This window comes from Notolepis coatsorum (genome assembly GCF_963971535.1).
Source record: "Notolepis coatsorum genome assembly, chromosome: 12".
Taxonomy (NCBI): domain Eukaryota; kingdom Metazoa; phylum Chordata; class Actinopteri; order Aulopiformes; family Paralepididae; genus Notolepis; species Notolepis coatsorum.
In genome coordinates, this window is record NC_140176.1 from 82,960,882 (window position 1) to 82,986,858 (window position 25,977).

The following is a 25,977-nucleotide window of genomic DNA, read 5'->3' on the forward strand; positions in this document are numbered from 1 at the left end:
GTTGTCTCAATACCTGTTTCCTCATGACATCAGTGGCCTGCATGATGCAGCGGGGGGGCAGGCCGTGGTTACGAGCCAATAGGATGGCCTGCTCCAGGGTGACACTCAGGGTACAGCTGTTGGATCAGAAAATGTACTTGTCAGTTTTCACAAGGCAAATTAAATGTGTATTTCCACAAATCCCTCAGTTACACATAGTTTCCTCATATACACACACATATATAGAGAGGTCAGAGTTGCGACCAGTGCGTATGTGAAAGTGTGTCTATGTATGTGTGTGTGTGTGTGTGTGTGTGTGTGTGTGTGTGTGTGTGTGTGTGTGTGTGTGTGTGTGTGTGTGTGTGTGTGTGTGTGTGTGTTCATGCATCAATAGGCTGAACGGGGGGGGGGGGGGAATGGGAGTGGCCTAATGCAAAAAGGGGGGAAACATGGGAAACATATTTTTCAACATGTCTGCTGAATGTACAGCTTGATAACCAATGAGTATTGTACCAAGATTCAAGATTGTTTATTGTCATGTGCACAGTTAAACAGACAGTTTGCCGTACAATGAAAATCTTACTTTGCTAGTCCGCCCTTCACACAAAATCCCACAATACAATGGGTCACAGCAGCAGTTAAAAAGTGTCTTTAGTGATTCATAGTTCGGGGGGAAGGGTGCCAGTGAGGTCATAGCAGCAGCCAGGTCAGAGTGTCTGCCTGGCACAAAAGCAAAAGAGGGGTACTGTATGGTACTGCATTCTTGATTAGTAAGTACAATATATGTGCAATGTAGCCAAGCAGAGGGTCAGGGCCTCTTATTATTCACAAAGCATCCCAGAGTTAGGAGTGATGATCTGGGGTTAGTACATTTGTCTACATGACCGCATTAAAAGTTAACAGACTCAAGCAGACTCTAGATCAGTGCTCCCACATACAGTATGAGCGGCTGGGTGAATAAGGAACCCGGATCTGACTAACTTGTGTGACAAATTCACAGCCTCTCAGAAAGATGAGCTTAGTGGCAACAATAATAATAATAATAATAATAATAATAATAATAATAATAATAATAATAATAATAATAAACTTTATTTATAAAGCACCCTGCATGCAATAGAAAGCAGCCCAGAGTGCTTTGACAACACAACATTTTTTTATTTACAAATTACTAATAAAATGCATGCCTCGGTAGACAAATTGCATATCACAAGCAATAAAATAAGTAGAAAAAATAAAAGAGTTAAATAAAAGGATTAAAACAAAAGGAATATACCAAAGCCAAGTTAAAAAGATGTGTTTTCAAATGCTGTCTACATTTGAAGCAAGCAGCAGTGCTCGTTCATCCCTGCCCACTTATGTCGTCATGTTTTTATTTCCGGTTGCTGAACTTTGTGGCAAAATATGTTAGCTAGTGTGGATATTCCCACTAATAAATAATCCATCTACGTGGACAAAACTGCTTAACTCATTATCCTTATAAAGATATTTATAATGAAATAGAAGAAGGAGTTTTCTTTCAAAACCGATGGCTCTGGAAGGCTAATGCGTGCCACGTGCCCATGGGAAGTGGAATAGACCTGTCTCAAAACCCTGCCCCTTTTCTTGATCCTCCAATCACAACTGTCGCTTACCTCGGACAAACCAAGTTTGTCCGAGGTAAGCGACAGTTGTGATTGGAGGATCAAGAAAAGGGGCAGGGTTTTGAGACAGGTCCATTACAAAAGCTGTGCTGCCCACTGCTGGTGGACATTATATCCACCTAGTGGCGGTTTTATGTATACCTATTTGGGTTTAAGTTTAGTCCTGTGAGCACACTGGATCACCATCTCTTCCAGCTAAGCCTCAGCAAATATTATGCATGTAAGAACATTCCTTTGGTTTAATTTTTGTGTGTTATTTAGCTAGTTTTTTTGTTGAGTTGAGTTGAGTTTAGCTCAAACAATCAACCTTATAAAAACACAATAAAAACGATAAACTAAACTTACATTATTCATTAAATGATAAACAAATGAGTTCGAGAAGGAGCGGAAGGAAGCAAATGCTTATCTAGTCCTGCCACTTTCTCACAATATCATACATAAACAAAATCTCTTACAAACCTAAAATAACAAACAAAATAAACGTAAAAATAAAAAATACAAAAAATAACCCAAATAGAAAAAAAGAATAGCTCGTTTTTAAATGCTTATCTAAACATTTAAACCAGCTAATTGTTCAAAGGCACCAAGCTAATCAATCACATGGTGGATTTGCTAGCTGTATGACATTTGTGCAGTCTGTGTTTTTGCTGGTAGCGGGATGTATTCTTTCCATTTCTGTTGCATCATGTTTTGGTTATATGTTAACAATGTAATTGTAAACGTCTCCATGTGCTGTATTTTCAGTTGTACAGCTACAGTAGGAAGTACAGTAGGGATGTGCTGATGGACCTTCAGAGCCAGGGGCGGAGCTTCCTATAGGTGACATAGGCGGTTGCCTATCGCCACCAAGACTGTAGAAACTATTACTATTGTTTATTTTTTTTGCTGGGCAGACATTGTTGTGCCCCCTTCTATATCTAAGAACAAAGCGGGGCTCGCAACTCACTTGTAGTTCCAGGGTGATTTTAATAAACAAAACAGGCAGTAGATGCAACGTTTCGACCTTACCGGTCTTACCTTACCCTTCTGTTACAAAGGGTCAGATTAAACCGAATATATATATTTATTACTTGAGATATATTGTATAATATTTGTATATCGTCTGATATCCCTTGTATATTCTTTGTACATATACACGGAATATCCCTTTACCTAGGTACAGGCCAGACCATAATATTCGTTCTCCTATTGGACAGCGACCCCTAGGCGCCAACGACCATACCCCCAATGGCGAGTTCAAAGCCACCGCCAAGGCTTGTCTCAACATGTCCAGGTTTGCGCAGTAATACGAGACAGAACTGAGGTTGGCACTAGATAATTCACCTTACGTATAAATACGGCGCAGGTGGAAACAGCAGCACTTCGTTCAAAGTTCAGTTCATTCAGTTCATCATTCGTTCAAAGTAACGTATCGTCTTATCAAACGTTAAAGCCTTCACCACGAGTCAACGACCAAGTGAAGTGAGCAACCTTGCGTCTAAATAGAGCACTTAGAACCGCGTGCGAATAGGATAGTAAAAGTGTCAGAGCTTAGTGAAATAACGTCAAGTTCGACCTAGTTAAATGTGAAGTACCGTGCACAGGAGAATCTACACCGGCGAATGCAGAGCCTTTTCCGGCTGGATTATATTGCTTTTGGTACTGTGGCTGCTGGAGCAGAGAACCGTCTACCCCACTGCTGTGTGGGATCTACCCGTGAGGAGCATCACTCGAGCCCGTCTCTAGGAAGAGGCTGGCTGGCTTTCATCCATGCTGTCGCGCATACTGGATTATAGCTGCTGCTTTTGTCTGCCGATCGAGGGGAGTATATGTACCGCCTCCCGTAGCTGGAGCTTATTTATTCCTTGTTGACCCAGACTTTGCATCCGACCATTCCTCTCCCCTGCTGGCTTACAACCGGAGGGAACCCCCCTTAGTATCTCCAGCTGACTACGAGTGTGCCTTATATAATTCTTATGCTACAGGTGGTATTAATTATACCCCTCTTAATATGCTCATGGACTTACGCTCTTGACCTACTTAAGTGTTCTTCGCCATATAAGCGCAATTCATAATTCTCAATATTGTAACCTACTGTTGCTGCTCTGATAATAAATACTTCTAAATATGACTTTCTTTGTTAAGCCGTATTATTGTGTGGGTGTTCACCATATATACCGTGTACTGTATGGCCAGTAATTAAAGTACATAACTAAGTAGTGGTTTAATGATACCATACTCTCAATACAGTCAGGGAATTGTACCCCTCAGTTACACCTTCTATATCTGCAACCAATATTTTGACATTTCAAAAAAGTATCTAACATAACATTTATTTGGGGGGGGGGGCCAGGAATGAATCTTGCCTAGGGCACCAAATGTGCATGTGCGTGCACGCAAAAATGCGTTCACAACTTTCACTCTACTGTCGCGCCGTGCGCCAAGAACCCGGCACTTATCACCTAGTCTTTGCATAGCATAACAAAGAAAGAGAAGTGCAAGACCAAGGTCCGGCCCTGTTCAGAGCGATCAGCAATTGCCACAATTTCTTTGGTCGTTTGCGCTCAAACAATTGACATGGCATTTAAGCAGATATCTGTGCCATTTAATAGGCATTGTGTCGAACGTGATGGGATCAAATTAAAGTTTATGTTAATTAATATTCAGGTGCCTTGTTATCGCTGTAGTCTATGTCTGTTGTCTCCGTTTCTCCTCCCTGCTTGATGCTGAGCACAGGGAACTGCAGACTGGAGCTGCGTGAGTTCATAGGTTGTGTGTGTGTGTGTGTGTGTGTGTGTGTGTGTGTGTGTGTGTGTGTGTGTGTGTGTGTGTGTGTGTGTGTGTGTGTGTGTGTGTGTGTGTGTGTGTGTGTGTGTGTGTGTGTGTGTGTGTGTGTGTGTGTGATCAACACTACATGACAAATCTCTCTCTTTCTATATCTCTACTGTCTCTCCCTCTCTCTGTATATATTTTTTTACTCTCCCTCTCTCTATTCATCTCTCTCTTCTCATCTACCCCCTCTCTCTTTTTCCCTCATCTATCACTCTCTCTCCTCTCTTTGTCTCCCCCCTCTCTATCACTATCTCTCTCCCCCCTCTCTCTCTTGGATAGTCTACTATTACACCTTCCTCTGTGCCTTAATTAACGTCAGGCTATATTCTCCTTAATGGGACTTAGTGTCGCCACCATGAAAATGTCAATATACGTAATTTTAGATAAAATACTAGAGCATTTATAATGCCATAAAAGCATATACTGTAGACCTGTTCTATTTTTATTATGTTTAACTGTTTTGGACTTTGATTGTGCCGAGTTCCATTCCACCGGTCGCTCTAATGTTGTTGCAGTGGATGTCTCTCTACCACACTACAGTATCACTCTCACCTCCTCCAGCCCAAGTCTCTCTAGTGTTGCTGCAGTGGATGTCTCTCTACCACACTATCTCTCTCACCTCCTCCAGCCCAAGTCTCTCTAGTGTTGCTGCAGTGGATGTCTCTCTACCACACTATCTCTCTCACCTCCTCCAGCCCAAGTATATCTAATGCTGTTGCAGTGGATGTCTCTCTACCACACTATCTCTCTCACCTCCTCCAGCCCAAGTCTCTCTAGAAAAGTTTTGACAGTCCAGTCAAATCACGCAAACAAAGGGCGGCTGGGGTGGCGCAGCGGACAAGCCGGCCGTCATACTGGCTCGATTGGCAGAGTCAGCGGGAGGGAAGCCGGTGGGTGGGTCCTGGTCGTTGTGGACAGCGACTCCTACAGTTTCGGTCAGGGGCCAGGGCGCCTGCACAGCGAGGGAAGGATCTAAGAGAGGTAGTGTGACCTTCCACACGTTACACTCTCTCAGTGAGAGTCCGCGCTGCCAGGTGAAAAGAAGTGGTGGGCTGGGTACACATGTGTCGGAGGAAGCATGTGATAGTCTCCGCCCTCCCAGACCGACGGTAGGGGGTAGAGTGCACAACGACCAGGAAGGGGATTGGGAATTGGCATAACGACTAACATCGGGAGGGGAGAAAAACGGAAAAAGAAGGAGGAAAAAGATCATTCAAAAAATTTAAAATGTAAAAGAAATCACACAAACAAGTATTTGTTGTGCTACAATAGAAAATTCAACAATCTGACAACAGGGGCGGCTGGGTGGCGCAGCGGTCTAAGCGCGTCACCAACGCAAGAGACACCGGTATCGAATCCGGCTGTCAGCGCTGCCTCCGGCTTGGCCGGCCGTCATACTGGCTCAATTGGCAGAGTCAGCGGGAGGGAAGCCGGTGGGGTGGTATTCTGGTCGTTGTAAACAGCAACTCCTACAGGTCGGTCAGGGCGCCTGCACAGCAAAGAAGGGATATGGTGAAGGTAGTGTGACCTCCCACGTGTTACACTTCACCAATGAGAGTCCGCGCTGGCAGGTGAAAAGAGGTTGCTGGCTGTCTCCTATGTGACGGAGGAAGCATCTGATAGACTTCAGGACTCCCTAGACCGACCAGTGGGGGGCACATGCGAGCAACGACCAGGAAGGGGAGGGGGGAATTGGCATAACGACTAAAATTGGGATGGGAGAAAAATCTGAGAAAAACAGGAGGAGAAAAAGTGGGTAAAAAAAAACAATCTGACAACAGATGTATTAGTCAACCCAGTCCACATGAGAAAACAGAGATGGATGGAGGGAGAGAGAGAGTGAAACAAAGGAGAATAAATATTGGCGATAGCATAATCGGCTATTGTCAATCGACAATAGGACGATCTGAAAATGGAGCACATCGCCCAAATCTACTGGGAAGACTGTTCGCTACCTGCCAAACTAGTCAGCCGTTACACCTAAGCTGGCAGCATCCTCGTAAACACAAGGCCAATAACAATTTGCGGCACGGTGGTGTAGTGGTTAACACTGTCGCCTCACAGCTAGAAGGTCTAGGGTTCAATTCCCGCTTGGGGACATGGTTTCCGTGTTGCCAGGTACCCAAGTGGGGTATCTCCCGGGCCTTTCTGTGTGGAGTTTGCATGTTCTCCACACGCTCGCAAGGGTTTCCCCTCCAGAATATAAACCCAATGGAAAAACATGCAGAACAGATCGCTAACACTGTCAAGTCAAGTCAAGAGTTTTAATTGTCACGGCATACAGGTATACAATGAAATGCGGGTGGTCTTGCCCGCAACGATGTGCAATACAGTGGTACATATAATAGAATCAAAAGAAGAAACAACATTTTGCAGTAACAGATAGCAGGTAACATGGGGTGACATCTCGGTATCTGTACATAGTTATTTACAGCGCATGTGTGACATGCTAGTTAGCTTTGGTAGTGCAATACACTGTTCCTGTTATTCTAATTTAAAGTGTCCTTTCCTTTGGCCATAAGTGTGCGTGTGTGCGACATGAGTGTGTGCCCGCTCATGTTAAAGTGTTAAGTGGCTGCTCGTGTGTGAGCGTGCACAGTGTGCGTGTCGTGTGTGTGTTCATGTGTGCTTGTGTGTGGACAGTTCAATGTTCTGAGCACTCAATGTACATTGTTCATGGCTCTGATGGCCTGGGGGAAGAAGCTGAGCCTAAGCCGCTCTGTCCTAGTAGCTGGGATTTGCAGGCGTCTGCCTGACCTCAGCAGCTGAAACAGGCTGTTATTGGGGTGGTGAGGGTCTTTCATTATCCTGCAGGCTCTGGATTTGCACCTCTTGTTGTATAGAACCTGCAGGGGGGGTAGTGCAATACCCGTGGTACGCTCGGCTGAGCGCACCACTTTCTGTAGGGCCTTCTTGTCCTGTGCCGTGCTGTTTCCATACCAGGCAGTGATGTTTCCGGTCAGGATGCTCTCTACAGCTCCTGAGTAGAAGGACTGGAGTATCTTCCCCGATACTCTGAACTTCCTTAACTGTCTCAGGTGGTAGAGACGCTGTTTCGCCTTCTTTACTACTGTGCCTATGTGTGTTGACCATGTCAGGTCCTCTGAGATGTGGACCCCCAGGTACTTGAAGCTGCTCACCCTGTCCACGGTAGCCCCGTTTATCATCAGTGGTGTGTGTGTCTCCTGCTGTCCTCTCCTATAATCCACGATCAGTTCCTTGGTTTTGCCAATGTTCAGGAGCAGGCTGTTGTCCTGGCACCAGCGTTCCAGTACCTCCACCTCCTCCCGGTAGGCCTTCTCGTCGTTGTCCGAGATCAGCCCCACCACCACCGTGTCATCTGCGAACTTCACTATGGAGTTGGAGCTGAACTTGGCCACACAGTCATGTGTGTAGAGTGAGTACAGCAGGGGGCTCAGAACACAGCCCTGGGGGGACCCGATGCTCAGGGTGATGGTGTTGGAGGTCTGACCCCCCACCCTGACCGCCTGGGGTCTTTCGCTCAGAAAGTCAGAAAGTAATGTGGTGTCCCTGATGAAGGCGGACAGGAGCACTTGGATTGGCCCCACGCCGCTGCCCCTATCTGCTCCCGGCTGCCCTTGGGGAAAAGGACGACGGGATTTGTCAAGTGCAGAGACTCAATTTCATCGGCGAAATTGCATGTGTGTTGCTGTGTGTGCCTCCCATCGCATGTGTGTGTGTTCCTGTGTGTGCCGCCCATCGCATGTGTGTGTGTTCCTGTGTGTGCCGCCCATCGCATGTGTGTGTTCCTGTGTGTGCCGCCCATCGCATGTGTGTGTGTTCCTGTGTGTGCCTCCCATCGCATTGTGTGTGTCACTGCATGATGAATATAGACTTCTTCAAAAAAAAAAAAAAAAAAAACAGTTTATATATTATATTATTATATAATAGACTAGGACTTTCATTTGAGACTGAAAGTCTCATTTGAGACCAAATTCCTTTTTTTGCATGTGGAGACTGAGAGATAATAGAAAACCCTAATGAAGAGCATTCTTCAACGGTAGCGTCCTGGCCTGAGTAAAACACGTGGCACATCTCTGCCAGTCAAGAAACACAATTAGAGAACGGCATCTCCACATCGTGCACGCTTTCCTCCTCTTGGGCACGTTGTCATTATCATCGCATTCTCTCCTGCCTCACCTCTGTCTGGGGGCAGGTAATTATAAGATGCATTTTTCTTCCTGCTCTTTTTGCCCATGGTATAGCACTGGATTTATGTTTTTGTATGAAAACGGTATGATTTATATTACTTCCATGTGGCAAACAATAAAACTCTGAATCTGAATCTGTCTCCATGCTAATTAATCAATTCAGTTGGCGTCGAAATATTGTTCTCAGTAAGCAAACACACACACACACACACACACACACACACACACACACACACACACACACACACACACACACACACACACACACACACACACACACACACACAGCGTTAGAGTGAGTCACTGTATTCTGTAGTAGAAGCCATGTTCTGTCTACTCTAGCCGTAGTAAGTGGCGTGTGTAAAATGAGAGTTGACGTAGCACACGCACATACACACACACAAATGCACATACACACACACACACAAACAAACACACACAAACGCACACACACACACGCGCGCACACACACACACACACACACACACACACACACACACACGCGCACACACACACAGACCATGTGAATAACTCCTCAGAGAGGGTACACGGTGACCGTCCTGCAATAACAAGCTGCACCCTATTGATCCAAAGGGTCTTTCAGTGTGGAGATGGAACTGTCCGTTTCACTCATTAACACGTTACCATGGAGAGCTGGTGAGCAACGGCTGGGTGAGCTGCTCCATTAAAGGCCCAATCCGTGATCCAAAGGTAAACAAATGGGCCAAATATGAGAAATAGCAATGGAGGCTTTTCTTATTTCAGCCATCACATGCCTCCTCCGATACACAACCAGCTGCTTCTTTTCACCCGACAACTAGGAGTTTCACTGGGAGAGGGTAACTCGCGGAAATCTCCCCCTGATCTCTGCGGCGGTAGGTGAGTGCTTAGACCTCTACACTACCCAGCCACACCATGACGGCCACACTGGAGTAGAAACAGAACTATAATCTCATCTACAGGTTAAATCAGATCATCTGCAGATTAAAATGTGTGTGAATATATACCCCATATACTGTAGATATGTTCAAAACAAATCCCTTATTGGAGCTTTAATTTAGAGCTTTATCATTATTATAATATTAATATACCGCCAATCTGTATCACGCAGAGCGGGATCGACCGTCTCCTCGAGTCTCAATTGCACAACTTCATACCATCACTTCATCATTAAATATGTCCTCCACCGCGGAGGAAGAGCAGGACCATGCGGGGCGGGTGGAGGACCGTTAACTCACAGCGCTGGTGTCAAGAGAGGAAAAGGTGATTTATTCCCCGTCCGTTTTATGTGGCTCCAGCCCACGGACCCCTTTACGGGCCTGCCTTCGTGCCAGTCTATACCGTTAAATGGCAGGGGAGAGAGAGAGGGAGAGAGAGAGAGAGAGAGAGAGAGAGAGAGAGAGAGAGAGAGAGAGAGAGAGAGAGAGAGAGAGAGAGAGAGAGAGAGAGAGAGAGAGAGAGAGAGAGAGAGAGAGAGAGAGAGAGAGAGGGAGAGATAGAGAGAAGAGAGAGAGATACTGTGCTTGTGTGCATGTGAGAAGGAGAGAGATAGAGAGATATATATATAGAGATATATGCTGTGATTGTGTGCATGTGAGAAAGAGAGAGCTAGATAGAAGAGAGAGAGAGGAGAGAGATACTGTGCTTGTGTGCATGTGAGAAGGAGAGAGAGAAGAGAGATAGAGAGAGAGAGAGAGAGATACTGTGCTTGTGTGCATGTGAGAAGGAGAGAGAGAGATCATTCTGAGAGGAGGGATGAAGGAGACAGAGTAAAGATGAAATGAAGGAAGAAACAATAAAAAGGACATAGAAACAGAATATACTGTACAGTGTAGAGACTAGAAAGACCATATAAAGATATACAGTTTTTGGTAGAAGGCTCATATATAGGCCAGCGATAACATCAGCTGACAAACATATATGTCACATCTTACCTGTGCAACTGTATAGATTAAAATAATGTCACGTCTTACCTGTGCAAAGGTATAGGTTAACATGATGATATCACACCACTTTTACATGTGTGTATGTGTCTATGTCATGTGTCTTTACGATGTCTGTATGATGCATGTCTTTGTTCTCCTACCCCCCTACAAGGACCACAATGGAAATAAGCCCTGAGCTTTTTTGTGTCTATACTTGGCTGTATTCCAGACTGTGCTTCCGTCAGTCTGTCACATGTTTATTTATATATTGTCAAAATAAAATCAATCAATCAATACTCTGTCACAGAGTCTGCAGGTGACCTGGAGGAAGACGACAGAGAGAAGAGAGAGAGCAGCGTATATATATATATATGTATATATATACAGCACGGCACGCTGTAAACTGCTGATGCCACCGAAAATAATATTATGCTTTCACTTTTATAAAAATGCACCCATCAGACCCACTGGCCAATCCCATCAATAGGACGCGGGAGGCCCTGCCTGCCACGCTCATAATGTATTTTCCACATTACTAATAGACTGGCTTGGCATCGTAGTGTTTTCATTACTGTTACAGAAAACAGGCGTTTCTTTTTTCTGTTTGATGTGATTCATAGAAAGCGTGCAGTGGAACAAGCTTTATGCATAATCTGTGTCCTATCAATAGACAGGCAGAGCCGTCATACGCAGCATGCAGAGAATAATAAAAATACTTTTTTGTTATGCGTGGAATATAACAGCTTTAGTTCTAGTTTACCTCAAGAGTGGCACTGAATACATATATAAGAAAATGTTGGGTCTATTCTTCAAGAGTTTGATCTATACTCTTTGTACATATACACGGAATATCCCTTTACCTAGTACAGGCCAGACCATAATATTCGTTCTCCTATTGGACAGCGATCCCCTAGGCGCCACGGCCATACCCCCAATGTCTAGTTCAAAGCCACTGCCAAGGCTTGTCTCAACATGCCCAGTTTTGCGCAGTAATACGAGACAGAACTGAGGTTGGCACTAGATTATTCACCTTACGTATAAATACGTTGCAGGTGGATACAGCAGTTAGTTACCCTCAAACGTTAAAGCCTTCACCACGAGTCAACGACCAAGTGAAGTGAGCAACTTTGCGTCTAAATAGAGCACTTATAACCGTGTGCGAATAGGATAGTAAAAGTGTCAGAGCTTAGTGAAATAACGTCAAGTTCGACCTAGTTAAATGTGAAGTACCGTGCACAGGAGAATCTACACCGGTGAATGCAGAGCCTTTTCCGGCTGGATTATTATATTGATTTGGTACCGTGGTTGCTGGAGCAGAGAACCGTCTACCCCGCTGCTGTGTGGGATTTACCCGTGAGGAGCATCACTCGAGCCCGTCTCGACCAAGAGGATGGCTGGCTTTCATCCATGCTGCACGCATACTTGGATTATAGCTGCTGCTTTCGTCTGCCGATCGAGGGGAGTACATGTACCGCCTCCCGTAGCTGGAGCTTATTGATTCCTCGTTGATCCAGACTTTTGCATTCGAACATTCCTCTCCCCTGCTGGCTTACAACCGGAGGGAACCCCTTAGTATCTCCAGCTGACCTACGAGTGTGCCCTATATAATTCTTATGCTACAGGTGGTATTAATTATCCCCTTCGTAATATGCTCATGGACTTACGCTCTTGACCTATTCATGCACATTCTTCGCCTTACAAGCGCAACTCTCATTCTTAATAAATGTAAGATAATCTTGGTGCTCTTCTAATAAATATTATAAACAGTACTTTCTTGTTAAGCCGTGTTATTGTGGGGGTGTTCATCACATATACCTGTGTACTGTATGGCCAGTAGTAATGTACATAACGCAGTAGTGGTTTAATGATACCATACTTATTCAATACAGTCAGGGAATTGTACCCCTCAGTTACAATTGGTCCTTCGAGCCGGATGGTAATTAGCGTAATATTAATATAATATTAATATTGACATGGCCAGCGGTGAACACTCCACAAACGGTTCTCCTAAGCTAGATCGCCCGCAGCGCAGACGGCAGCCACCTCCTTACCTAGAGGACTACGCTGCCAGTCTACTACCTAGCTTTATACAGACGGTAAATACGGATAAAATAAATAAAGCGGATAGTCAAAGCATGTCAAAACCTACCGACCAGGCGACCCTGCCAGTAGAGACCCCAGTGGGTTCTAACGAAACTGACCAAGCCCACGGGGGGGACCGGGGGGGACATGACATGACTATACCCTCAGACAACGTCAACGGGACGGTCCCCGGAGAGCTCCAGGATAAAGAAAGCGCTCCAGGGACAGAACCCGACCCACTACCAGAAGAGAAGCGCGCCCAGGAGACGGACCTCGAGGCGCGCCCAGAGAACAGATCTCCAACGAGCACTGCCAGAAGCCGATCACCTCCGTCGGTGTCTTCCCCCAGCGAAGCGGACAAGATGCTGGCGCAGGCATTCATCGCCACCCTGGCAGCCTCCACCGAACGCGATCGACTTCAGGGTGAACGCGATCGACTTCAAGCGCAACAGACGAGCGAGCGCGAACAAGCTGCAGACAAACGAGAGCGCCTTCACGCGCAACTCCAAGCGCAAGCCCTCAGTGAACGCGAACATTCTGCAACCGAGCGAGAGCGCTTCCAGGCACAACAAAGGAGTGAAGACGACCGCATAAGACTGGAGACCAGACGCCTTCAGACGGAAGAGAACATTGAAAGAGGCCGCGCCGAAGCGCAGCACGCCGCCGCCAATGCACAGCGCGACGCCGCCAATGCACAGCTCCACGCCGCCCATGCCAGCGCCAATGCACAGCGTGACGCCGCCAATGCCCACCGCGAAGCACAGCGCGACGCCGCCCATGCCCAGCGCGAAGCAGAGCGCGACCGGCTGCAGGCGCAGATGGTAGAACAATTGATCGCCCTGGCGACACCCCCTCTCTCCGCACGGAGCTCCCGGAGATCATCACGACAAGGGTCTAGGGCACATTCCCCTACCCGACCAAGCGACCCCGCCAACAGGAGGATCCTGTCCACGTCTCCGAACCCCCTCCCCGGCCGGTCCATACGAGACCCAGCAACCGGGAAGAACCGGCCTACGTCGCCGAGAGACTGAACAGAAGACTCCAGGACCTAGCAGAGGAAGAGGAAGAGGAGGAATGTCAAGCCGACCAGCAGCAACGTACTCTGGACCAGGAGGCCCAGTACAGCCCCGACCAGCAGCAACGTACTCTGGACCAGGAGGCCCAGTACAGCCCCGACGTCAGCCCCGAGGCCCTGCGTTACAGACCCCCGACTCAACTCAAGGGTGAGTTTGACGCACCGCCAGCCCCGAGGAACAGCACCTGGGTACCCGGGCCTTGGTACCCACCGAGTACCAGCCCACGACGACACGTACGGGGAGACTCGCCCAGGAGACCCCTCCCCCAACGCTCACCGATGTGCCAGCCATCCATGGCATCGTACCTTGGCACACCGACGTTCCCGGATTTTACACGCGAGGACAGAGCACAGTACACGGAGCTACGGATGTGCTTAGAGACTATGATGTCCGACGTCCCAGACGAGATGTACAAATATGCTATCCTCCTCAAGCACCTGAAGGTGCCCAGAGCGCATAATATAGCGCTGGCATATTCCAACTCAAGTACCCCATACACCGCGGCTCTAGTAGCCCTCGACCAACGTTATGGACGCATATGGGACTACGTGATACAAGAGATAAGAGACATCGACCGTCTCCCCCCAGCCAGAGACAACAGAGCATTGGATGACCTCTCTATCAAGGTACAGTCCCTGGTAGGGATGCTGGGGTCCCAAAAGGAAAAAGGGATATACGAACTGTACGCTAACTCTAATGTAGAAAGGATATTAGAGAAGCTCCCTCCCGCCCGACAAGAGTGCTTCAGGCGGCAAAGAGACCACGCGACCCCAACGGCCCAGAGGCATCCCTCCTAGACTTATCTGACTTCCTCGCGAGAGAGGTCAGCAGCCTACGACTGGACACGTTCGTGTGGAGTGGACCAAGCCCAAGAGATGGACCTCGGGGATCAAATGATAACCGCCGGTCGGTGACCGTTATGCACCAAGCCGAATCAGTACCGCAGCACAAGAACCACAACACCCCCTCGACGAAAGAGGAGTGGAAGATTGAATGCCAGTACTGTGAAGGGGAACATCGGCTGTATCAATGTGACAAGTTCAAGAAGCTGACCACGGACGAGGTGAGTCAGTGGATCAAAGACCACCGCCGCTGCTTCCGCTGCGCGCGCAGCCATATGGCAGCTGAGTGCGGCTTGAAGAAGAAGTGCAGCAGGTGCGGCGGCGCCCACTTGGAGGTCCTGCATGACATCAACAGGCGTCCGCCAGGACAACAAAGTGGGCCCGTCACGGTAATGTACCAGGCCGAGGCGGTGGCACCAGTACCAAAGATCCACCAGACCGCTCCCTGGTGTACCGACTGCTACAGCAGACACTGGGAGTCACGGTGCTACTCGGACGACCGCGAGTCGGCACCACTAGAGAAGATCCAAGGCAACCGACCAACAGGAGTGCTCCATATAGACCAGCATAGCGGGACCCCCCGAGTGCTCATCAAAGTGGTCAGAGTGCTCCTGAGCTACGAGGACAAGGTCCTGGACACTTACGCCGTCCTAGACGATGGGTCTGAAAAGACTCTCCTCCTCGCTTCCGCCGCAGCCCAGCTGGGTCTGCGGGGTGCCAAAGGAACAATGACCATACGTACCATCAGAAGAGACCAGAAGACCATAAAGGGTGAAAATGTCTCCTTCAAGATAGCAGCGGTGGACCAGCAAGAGAAGCAGTATAGTATTACCAACGTCTTCACCAGCCACGACATAGGCCTGTCTCAGTACACCTACCCCATCCCACAGCTGATGGCGAAGTACAAGCACCTACGCAGACTACCTATACCGCTTATCGACGGCGCCACACCGACCCTGCTCATAGGCTCCGACCACGCGGACCTCATTCTCCCAATTGAGGCGGCCCACATCGGACCCAAAGGATGCCCAGTCGCGGTTCAGACCCGACTGGGGTGGACGCTCCAGGGCCCCCTCTACGGACTTGACAGTCAACCCACGTCTACACGCTGCCTACACACAAAGGTGAGCGACACCGGCCACTCTCTCGTACAGCCCGTTGAGAGGCTATTGACATTAGGCGAGAGGCCTGTGAGAGAACCGTGGGCACAAGAGGGAGTTCCGAACTCCACCCCCCTCAGCTGCGCTCCAGACGTAGCTGACCTCGAACCCAGCACCCCAAGCGACTCCTTGATGGGGCGGCCGGAACCGGCCCCTCCTCAGACAGGGTACAGACCAAACAAGAGAAACAGACGGAGGAGGTGGAGGCACAGCCAAGCACAGATCAAAGCAGTCTCAGGCCCGCTTCCTCCTAACCCCCCTACCATCCCTTCCAGCCCGTCAGAAGCGGGTCAAGGACGGGGACAACTTAAAAGTGGACACAGTCGTCGTGATCATAGACCAGTCACTACCCCGAGCTGCGTGGCCGGCCGGCCGCGTAAGCAAAGTGATCACTGGTGCCGACGGAAAGGTCAGAGCGGCAGAAGTGCTCGTCCAGGGACGGACATACACCCGACCCGTGGCGAGGCTGATAGAGTTGCCAAGGCTCCCCGACTCTCTTAATGACGACCATGACCCACTGACCTTGTGAATTGCCCTACTCCTCACAACGGACATTGAGTAGTGAACAAGACGGTTAATCTGTCTCTGCTTATCTAATTAGGTGCGGACTAATTAGGAGGCGGCTGTTACAAAGGGTCAGATTAAACCGAATATATATATTTATTGCTTGAGATCCCATGTATAATATTTGTATATCGTCTGATATCCCTTGTATATTCTTTGTACATATACACGGAATATCCCTTTACCTAGTACAGGCCAGACCATAATATTCGTTCTCCTATTGGACAGCGATCCCCTAGGCGCCACGGCCATACCCCCAATGTCTAGTTCAAAGCCACCGCCAAGGCTTGTCTCAACATGCCCAGTTTTGCGCAGTAATACGAGACAGAACTGAGGTTGGCACTAGATTATTCACCTTACGTATAAATACGTTGCAGGTGGATACAGCAGTTAGTTACCCTCAAACGTTAAAGCCTTCACCACGAGTCAACGACCAAGTGAAGTGAGCAACTTTGCGTCTAAATAGAGCACTTATAACCGCGTGCGAATAGGATAGTAAAAGTGTCAGAGCTTAGTGAAATAACGTCAAGTTCGACCTAGTTAAATGTGAAGTACCGTGCACAGGAGAATCTACACCGGTGAATGCAGAGCCTTTTCCGGCTGGATTATTATATTGATTTGGTACCGTGGTTGCTGGAGCAGAGAACCGTCTACCCCGCTGCTGTGTGGGATTTACCCGTGAGGAGCATCACTCGAGCCCGTCTCGACCAAGAGGATGGCTGGCTTTCATCCATGCTGCACGCATACTTGGATTATAGCTGCTGCTTTCGTCTGCCGATCGAGGGGAGTACATGTACCGCCTCCCGTAGCTGGAGCTTATTGATTCCTCGTTGATCCAGACTTTTGCATTCGAACATTCCTCTCCCCTGCTGGCTTACAACCGGAGGGAACCCCTTAGTATCTCCAGCTGACCTACGAGTGTGCCCTATATAATTCTTATGCTACAGGTGGTATTAATTATCCCCTTCGTAATATGCTCATGGACTTACGCTCTTGACCTATTGATGCACATTCTTCGCCTTACAAGCGCAACTCTCATTCTTAATAAATGTAAGATAATCTTGGTGCTCTTCTAATAAATATTATAAACAGTACTTTCTTGTTAAGCCGTGTTATTGTGGGGGTGTTCATCACATATACCTGTGTACTGTATGGCCAGTAGTAATGTACATAACGCAGTAGTGGTTTAATGATACCATACTTATTCAATACAGTCAGGGAATTGTACCCCTCAGTTACACTTACTGTGACATGCTTTTTGTACTTTATCATTTACATTTACATTTACATTTAGTCATTTAGCTGACGCTTTTATCCAAAGCGACTTACAAGTTCTGTACGACAAGCCATCAGGAAGGGCACAACTCTATCAGCTGAGCAACAATGTTCATCAAAGTGCTGAGTGCTACAGTGTAGGTTAGTTTATTAGGACAAGTGCATGACAGTATGGTTAGTTAGGGTTAGATTTTTCTTTTTTTATTGTTTTTTTTTTTTTTTTTTTCAGATAATGGTTGAAGAAGTGCGTCTTTAGTCGACGCCGAAAGATTGGACGTGATTCGGCTGTCCTAACTGGGGTGGGTAGTTCATTCCACCATTGTGGGGCAAGGACTGAGAATAGGCGACTTCTCTTTGATGACCCTCCCGGAGCTTGGATAGGAGTAGGTCTAAGGCGGCCAGAAGATGCAGAGCGTAGGGGTCTTGAGGGTGTGTAGTTAGAGACCATTGACCGGAGGTAGGCGGGAGCGGTTCCCTTTGCCGCACGGTATGCTAGGTCGAGGGCCTTGATCATAAAGGGGAGTTTACAAACATTACCAATCAGATGGAAACAAAATGTGTAACAAAACTGCAACTAGAATAAAAAATGCATATTAACCTGTTGGTCTGGTGTTACATTTACGTTTAGCTGAGCCTTTTATCCAAAGCGACTTACAAATTATGAACGACAACTCAGCAGGAGGAGTACAACTCTGGAAGCTAAGGGTCAGTGATATATTGTTCATCTAATAGTATCGAACTTGAGTGCAACACAGTAAAAGACAGTGAGAATAGCCTGCTTCGTTTCGATGACCCCGATTATGAGTTGGTTTTTCAAGCGGCCAGAAGATGCAGAGCGCCGGGGTCTTGATGGTGTGCTGCAGAGACCAGTCCTTCAACTACAGAACACGTCTCTGTCACTACATCTTTACTTCTGGTGGTTAGATGTTGGAGTTCTAGCAGAGCAAACACACAAGCTTCCAATAACGGTGACTGTACTGTTCCCATGTGCAAGAGTTCATTTGGGCAGTCTGCCTTCTCTGTTAAAGGGGCAAACTTATGGATCTTATGGAAAAAAGATATGGAAAGAGAGGAGAGAGAGAGAGAGAGAGAGGTGGTAGAGAAAGAGAGAGATAGAGGTGGTAGAGAAAGAGAGAGAGGTGGTAGAGAAAGAGAGAGGTGGTAGAGAAAGAGAGAGATACAGGTGGTAGAGAAAGAGAGAGAGGTGGTAGAGAAAGAGAGAGAGGTGGTAGAGAAAGAGAGATATAGGTGGTAGAGAAATAGAGAGAGGTGGTAGAGAAAGAGAGAGATACAGGTGGTAGAGAGAGGAGAGAGAGAGAGAGAGAGAGAGAGGTGGTAGCGAAAGAGAGAGATACAGGTGGTAGAGAAAGAGAGAGAGGTGGTAGAGAAAGAGAGAGGTGGTAGAGAAAGAGAGAGAGAGAGAGAAAAAGACAAAGAGAGAACGAGAGGTGTGATAGGAGAGAGAGAGAGAGAGAGAGAGAGAGAGAGAGAACGAACAAAGGGAATGAGATGAAAGATGAAAGTTGGAAGGGGGGAGATCATGGGTGACAAACGATCGGGGTATTTCTGTCCTCCTGCGCTGATGAGCAGCTCAGCCCGCAGCAGAAGTGGGAGCCGTACGTATAGAACTCAAAGAATGAGAGTAATTGACCCGTCTCTCGCCTCAGCAAAGTGCCATGTGCACTTAAATACACACTGATCCGAAATGTGAAACAATGGATCCCATTAAGGAGAATATAACATGACGTTAATTAAGGCACAGAGGAAGGTGTATTAATAGAATATCCAAGAGAGAGAGGGGGGAGGGAGAGGAGAGAGAGAGTGATAGATGAGGAAAAAAGAGAGGGGGGGTAGAGGAGAAGAGAGAGATGAATAGAGAGGGGGAGTGAAGGAATATATATAGAGGGAGGGACAGTAGAGGGATAGAAAGAGGGAGAGATATTTGTCATGTGGTGTTGATCACACACACACACACACTGATGTTAAATGGAATAGTGGATGTATAGTCCAAGTGGGGGTCCTGAGGGGGGGGTGGAGGGGGAGGGAAGGGGAAGGAAAGAGCGAGGAAGAGCGAGCAAGAGCACATGTATTGTATTGTATTGTATTTATTATTTGTATGTCTTTTAATCTACATTTATTTTGATTTAATTACTGGACTGTCATTATTGTTATTATTATTTCTGTCATTGTCCTGTGATTTATCATTGATTTTTACTGTTACTGTATTGTTTGTCTAGTTTTATGTTAAAAAAGGGAAGATAAAAAACATTTGTTCAACACACACACACACACACACACACATACACACACACACAAACACACCCATACCTAGGGCTGGGCGATATAACGATAACGATAAATATCGCGATATATTTTAATAATCGATATCGAATATCGAAATTAAAAAAAAAATCGTTTTTTTTTTTTTTTATTATTATTATTTTTTTTTTTTACCTGCAACAGGGCAGTTTTAAAACCAGAGACAGTGGACAGACTTGTCTTTCTTGCCTGCAACTTAAAGTAATGGCTTTTCTTGTCCAAATGACAATACTGACCAAATTCAGATTTCTTTTTCTCTTGTCCATTTATTTTGTTTGCTTTCTAATTTAAAATACATTTTGAAACCGTCTGTACACAGTAGGCTATGTGTGCTAGCAGAGCTAGACTCCAGTCACGAGTCACAGTGCACATGTGCGGTGGTTTGTCCACCAAAAAAGCGCCAAAAGATCGAAAATAAACTAGCAGAGCCAGAACTGTTCAACTCCTCTGGAGCCACAGCCAGCAGAGAAGCCGGTTTACTTTAGCTTTTAAACCAGCTGCAGCCTGAGAACTGGAGTGTGAGGGGATGTAACACTAAAGATGGCGGCAATGACAAAGAATTGCTGCAAAATAAACATACATCTGTTGTTAAAAAAAAAAAAAATGTTTTTTTTTTTTAATTTTTTTTATACTTATAACAATTCGATAATTATCGATATCGAGAAATAAAATAAAATTATCATATCGTTATCGCGATATGATTTTTTTCCATATCGCCCAGCCCTACCCATACCTAATGAAACTATAGTATTTATGTGTGGTTTTACCATAGAAATGCTATGTTTCTAAACTTTCTATAATGATTCACTATAGTAATTGGTGCATATACAGGGGAAAAAACACAGGAATACTATAATCTTCTCCGTGATGCAGCTGGAGCACGGCTTGGTGGCCTGGATCAAGGACAGACCGCAGTACGTCAGACTACAGGACAGTCAGTCTGACGTACTGGTGAGCAACACCGGCGCCCCCCAAGGAACTGTGCTGTCACCCTTCCTTTTCACCCTCTATACCTCCGACTTCTGCCACAACTCAAGCGGGTGCCACCTGCAGAAGTTCTCTGACGACGATGATGAGGAGGAGTATTTTTTCCTATTGTTAGGTTTTAGTGAGTTTTTCCTTACCTTCGCGTGGGGTATGTCTGGGAGTGTTGCATACATGCATTCATTTATTTATTTTGAGTTTATTAAAAAAATTTGGACCTTATGGTATTCTTGTTTTTTCTTGACTTATTGTGTTGTTTCTTCTTGACTTGTTTAAAGAAGACGTGTCTCTGTTAAGCACTTTGAGTTGCACTCCGTGTGTTGTGAAGGGCCAGATTAAACCGAATATATATATTTATTTATATATATATATTTAATTGTATTTGTATATTCTCTAATATTCCCTGATATCCCTTGTATATTCCTTGTACAATATGCATTGAATATCCATTCTAGCCTACTGAACATCCCATAATAGTCTCCATTCTACTATTGGTCGAGACCTTGGTGCCAGGCTGCCATACCCCTCAGACCCAGTTCAAACGTACCGCTCGACATGTACGAACAAGTCCTAGTTCCGCGTAGGAATTTGGCTACCGCACCACTAATGGGACTATTTGTTCATAGTGCGTATATATATACTGCGCTACTAAAGTAGGACTTTCTTTTCGGTCCAGTTTCTTACCCTCCAGTAGAGTCACAGACGTAAAGCCTCCCCGCGATGCCACGTGTGGGAGTAAGGCCAAGTTCGCCTACCATCGGTATTGAGACATCGTGTATATTAATATTTGAATAGTCATATTTGGCACTATATCGTCGAGTTGGACGTAGTCTATTAAGCTAATAATAGTCTGTTAATATATAGTGCTTCGTGCGGTGAGAATACTACCGTAGTCAGTACCCCATCGTTTCGGGCAGAGAACTGGCTGCTTACCCAGGGTGGTTGACCCTATGTGAAGCTGCACCCGAGGAGCCCCAGAGCCGACGAGCGAGTGGACCTGTATACCGGATTATTCTACCGACGACAGCCCGCCTTCCCAGGCACGGATTATGCTTTGGATACTTTGATTATTCTATGGATAAAGACCCCCGACACTACCGTGTGTTGGAACCCCCCCCCCCTGGAGAGGACACAAGGTGAGGAGACGCTCTGCAAGACGAGGTCTCTCCACATCTCTCCCCCGTGGACCGGAGAGAGCCGGCCCACAAAGAGTCCACCTGCTTTCATCTGTGGTCCAAGGATCGCCGGCGCATTGAACGGCACTACAGTGGGTTCTCCTGGGATACCCTTGGCCGGACGAGGCAGCTGGATTCTACCCCCCCCCCCCTCCTACTCCTGTCGGCTTACAAGCGACCGGATTAACCCCCTCTAGTGTATCCAGCCTATAATCATTAAAGTATCATTGCTGTTATTCCTTAACTATTCCAGGTCGTATATTTACCACCTGCGCCTTCAGAGATTGGACATTATCTATTGATATACCGACGAATACTCCTTGCCATAAAAGTGCATACTATTTCAATTCATAAATGTAATTAAGTGATTAAGTGTTTAGTCTACACACCATCGCTGTGTAGGCAATAAAGACTTGTTTCTAATTCGTACATTTGTGTTGGATCCGTTTCATCTACGTGAGAGTGTTCATGATAATATATTTATGCCGTGTACTGGGTGGCCGAATATTAAGTACAAAGGTAGTGGTAGTAAGTATCATATCTAGTAATACAGTCAGGGAATTGTACCCCTCAGTTACAATTGGTCCTTCGAGCCGGATGGTAATCAGTGTAATATTAATATAGTGTTATTAATATTGAAATGGCCTATGATGAACACTCCACAAAACGATCCTCCTAACCAACGCCCGCAGCGCGAACGACGGCTCCCTCAGTACTTAGAGGCTTACGCTGTCAGTCAACAACCTAGTCTTCTACTAACAGTAAACGCGGTAAAACTAGAAAGTAAAAGTATGTCTAACCCCAACGCCCAGACTACCCCGACCATAGAGGCCCCTACGGGCTCTAATGTAACTGACCAAGTTCACGGTGGGGACCAGTGGGAACCAGACATGACTTCACACCCCGCCAGTACTGAAGAAGTAGTCACCGATGAGTCCCGGGAGGAATACAACGCTACCGAGAGAGAACTCGGCACGGAAGAAGACGGGGAGAGCACCGTGGAGATAGAGCTCCAAGGCTCCGCAAGGAGTACCCCGAGGGAAGGCTCCCCTATACAACCGCCTTCTCCCAGCGAGGCAGAGAGGACCCTACAGCAGGCATTCCTCGTCAGCCTGAAAGCCTCTACTGAACGCGATAGACTCCAGGGTGAACGCGATCGATTGCAGCTACAGTAACGGAGCGAAGAAGAGCACATACGCCTGGAAATAAGACGCATTCAGATGGAAGAGAATGTGGCCCGAGAACGAGCCGGTGCTCAACGGGACGCAGCGCGCGACAGACAGCAGTCGCAACTAATAGAACAGCTGATCAGACGGACAACACCCTCTCCCTCCGCCAGAGGCTCCAGGAACTCGTCTAGACACACCTCCAGGGCGGCATCCCCTAGCCGAGTAAACAACCCTGAACTTGACCAACAGACGAGGTCTATACCCCCCACAGACCACCTCCCCCCACCGGTCCAAGCGAGACCTAGCAACCGGGAAGGAGCAGCATATCCTGTGGAGAGGCTAAACCAGAGACTACAAACACTGGATGACCTAACTGAAGACGAAGAGGAAGAGGAGGAGAACCACGCCCGAAGACAGCACAGTACTCTACCGGACCAGGAGGTCCGGTACAGCCCAGGCTATACTCCCGCGGAGCTGCGCTACAGACCCCCGACTCTATACACGGGTGAGCACGACGCACGACCCGCACCGAGGAACAGCACCTGGACAAGCGGGCCATGGTACACTGCCGGTACCAGCCCATACCAAGGAGCGGGAGGAGACTCGCCTAGGAGGCCTCTCCCCCAACGCTCGCCGATGTATCCACAGTCAGCGTCATACATTGGCACGCCTATGGTACCCGACTTCACCCAAGAGAACCGGGCCCAGTATACAGAACTCCGCATGTGTCTGGAGACCATGTTGGTGGATGTATTGGATGAACGCCACAAATACGCCATCCTACTGCAGCACTTAAAGGTGCCCCGCGCACATAATATAGTGCTCGCCTACGCGACTTCCACCACCCCATACACAGCAGCGCTGGTAGCATTGGACCAGAGGTATGGGCGCATATGGGATTACGTGATCCAGGAGATCCGACACATCGACCACTTACCCCCAGCAATAGACAATCGAGCACTGGACGACCTGTCCATCAGAGTGCAGTCCCTGGTAGGGATGTTGGGAGCGCAAAGAGAGAAGGGAAAGTATGAACTTTACGCCAACTCAAATGTGGAAAGGATTCTGGAGAAGCTGCCGCCCGCTCGTCAGGAGCGCTTTAGGCGGCAGAGGGACCACAGAGACCCGAATGGCCCCGAACCGAACCTCCTCGATCTAGCAGACTTCCTGGCGAGAGAAGTCAGCAGCCTACGGCTAGATACATTCGGACGGAGCACCCCTGGCTCCAGAGAAGGAACCAGACGACTAAATGATGGAAGAAGATCGGTGACTGTGATGCACCAATCGGAGTCAGTACCGAGCAGCAGGAGCCACAGTACCCCCTCCAGAACGGAGAAGTGGAAGATAGTGTGCCCCTAATGTGAGAAAGAACACTGGCTAGCGCAATGTGACTCCTTCCCCAAGCTGAACGCGGAGGAAGCAGGTCAATGGATAAAGTCCAACATGCGCTGTTTTCGCTGTGCGCGCTCACACATGGCAGCCGAATGCCGCTTAAAGAAAAGGTGCACCAAGTGCGATGGAGCCCATCTGGACATACTTCACGACAGTAACAGACGGCGCCCTTCACCTGCACCATCCAGCCGCAAAGCGAGCGTCATGTACATCGATCCCGCCAGCAGCAGTGGAGCCCGAGTACTCCTAAAAGTAGTGCGTGTGACACTAAGCTACCAGAATAAAGTCCTGGACACTTACGCCGTCCTCGATGACGGGTCAGAGAAGACCCTGCTGCTCGCCTCCGCTGCGGCCCAGCTAGGGCTGCGGGGAAGTGAAACCCAAATGACAATTCGGACAATAAGACGAGATTTGAAGACGATAAAGGGCGAGAATGTCTCATTCTCTATCGCAGCAAGCGGCCAGCCTGAGCGACGGTACCAGATTGCAGACGCTTTCACCAGCCAAGAAATAGGACTGTCGCGGTACACATACCCCGTCGCCAAGCTGATGGAGAAATATGCACATCTGCGCAAGTTACCGATCCCGCTCATAGACAATGCTATGCCGACCCTGTTGATAGGCTCCGACCATGCAGACCTCATTGTCCCGATAGACCGGGTTCATACCGGACCCCGAGGCTGTCCTGCAGCAGTCGAGACCCGTTTGGGATGGACTCTCCAAGGCCCGCTCGCCAAATCTCTCAACCGAAGTACAGCCACTAGATGTCTCCACTCCCGAGTCACAGAGGGAGAAACCGCACTCCTGCAACACGTAGAGCGGCTATGGAGCTTGGAACAAATGCCCTTTAAGAATGGAAAGAAAGACATTCGCTCTAAAGATGACATTTACGCCATTCACCTCCTCGAGACAGGGACCAAGAGAGTCCCGGTCAACGGCGTGTTGAGATACGCCACGCCACTCCTGCGGCGAGAAGGAATGCCTACTTTCCACGCCAAGACAGACGCCATAGAACGGTACCTGCTGAACACGGAGCGGCGCTTAGCCAAGAACCCCGCCCAAGAGAGTGTATACCGCGCTGAGATTGAGAAGCTCATCACAGCGGGACACGTCACAAAGATGGACATTAAAGAGGCTGACCAGACCACTGAATCGTGGTACGTGCCCCACCACAAGGTCCATCACAACGGTAAAGACCGCATAGTATTTAACTGCAGCTACCAGATCGGATCCCAAAATCTGAATAAAGAGTTACTGCCCGGTCCCACACTCGGCCCCTCCCTACTCGGCGTTCTACTCCGCTTCCGCCAGGAAAAGGTGGCCATCAGCGGGGACATTAAAGGAATGTTCCTGCAGGTGAGATTAGTAGAGGCGGACAAGCCCCTGTTACGGTTCCTATGGAGAGAGAA

The 25,977-nt window shown here is 47.7% G+C and overlaps 1 protein-coding gene across 1 annotated transcript in view; it reads right to left on the reverse strand.

The window, feature by feature from the left end:
- prex2 (phosphatidylinositol-3,4,5-trisphosphate-dependent Rac exchange factor 2) overlaps positions 1-25,977 on the reverse strand; it is a 317,978-nt gene that overhangs the window by 31,724 nt on the left and 260,277 nt on the right. The window contains exon 27 of the mRNA XM_084325913.1: positions 14-116. Coding sequence (XP_084182039.1) covers positions 14-116 — 103 coding nt within the window. The remainder of the gene's footprint in view (positions 1-13; positions 117-25,977) is intronic.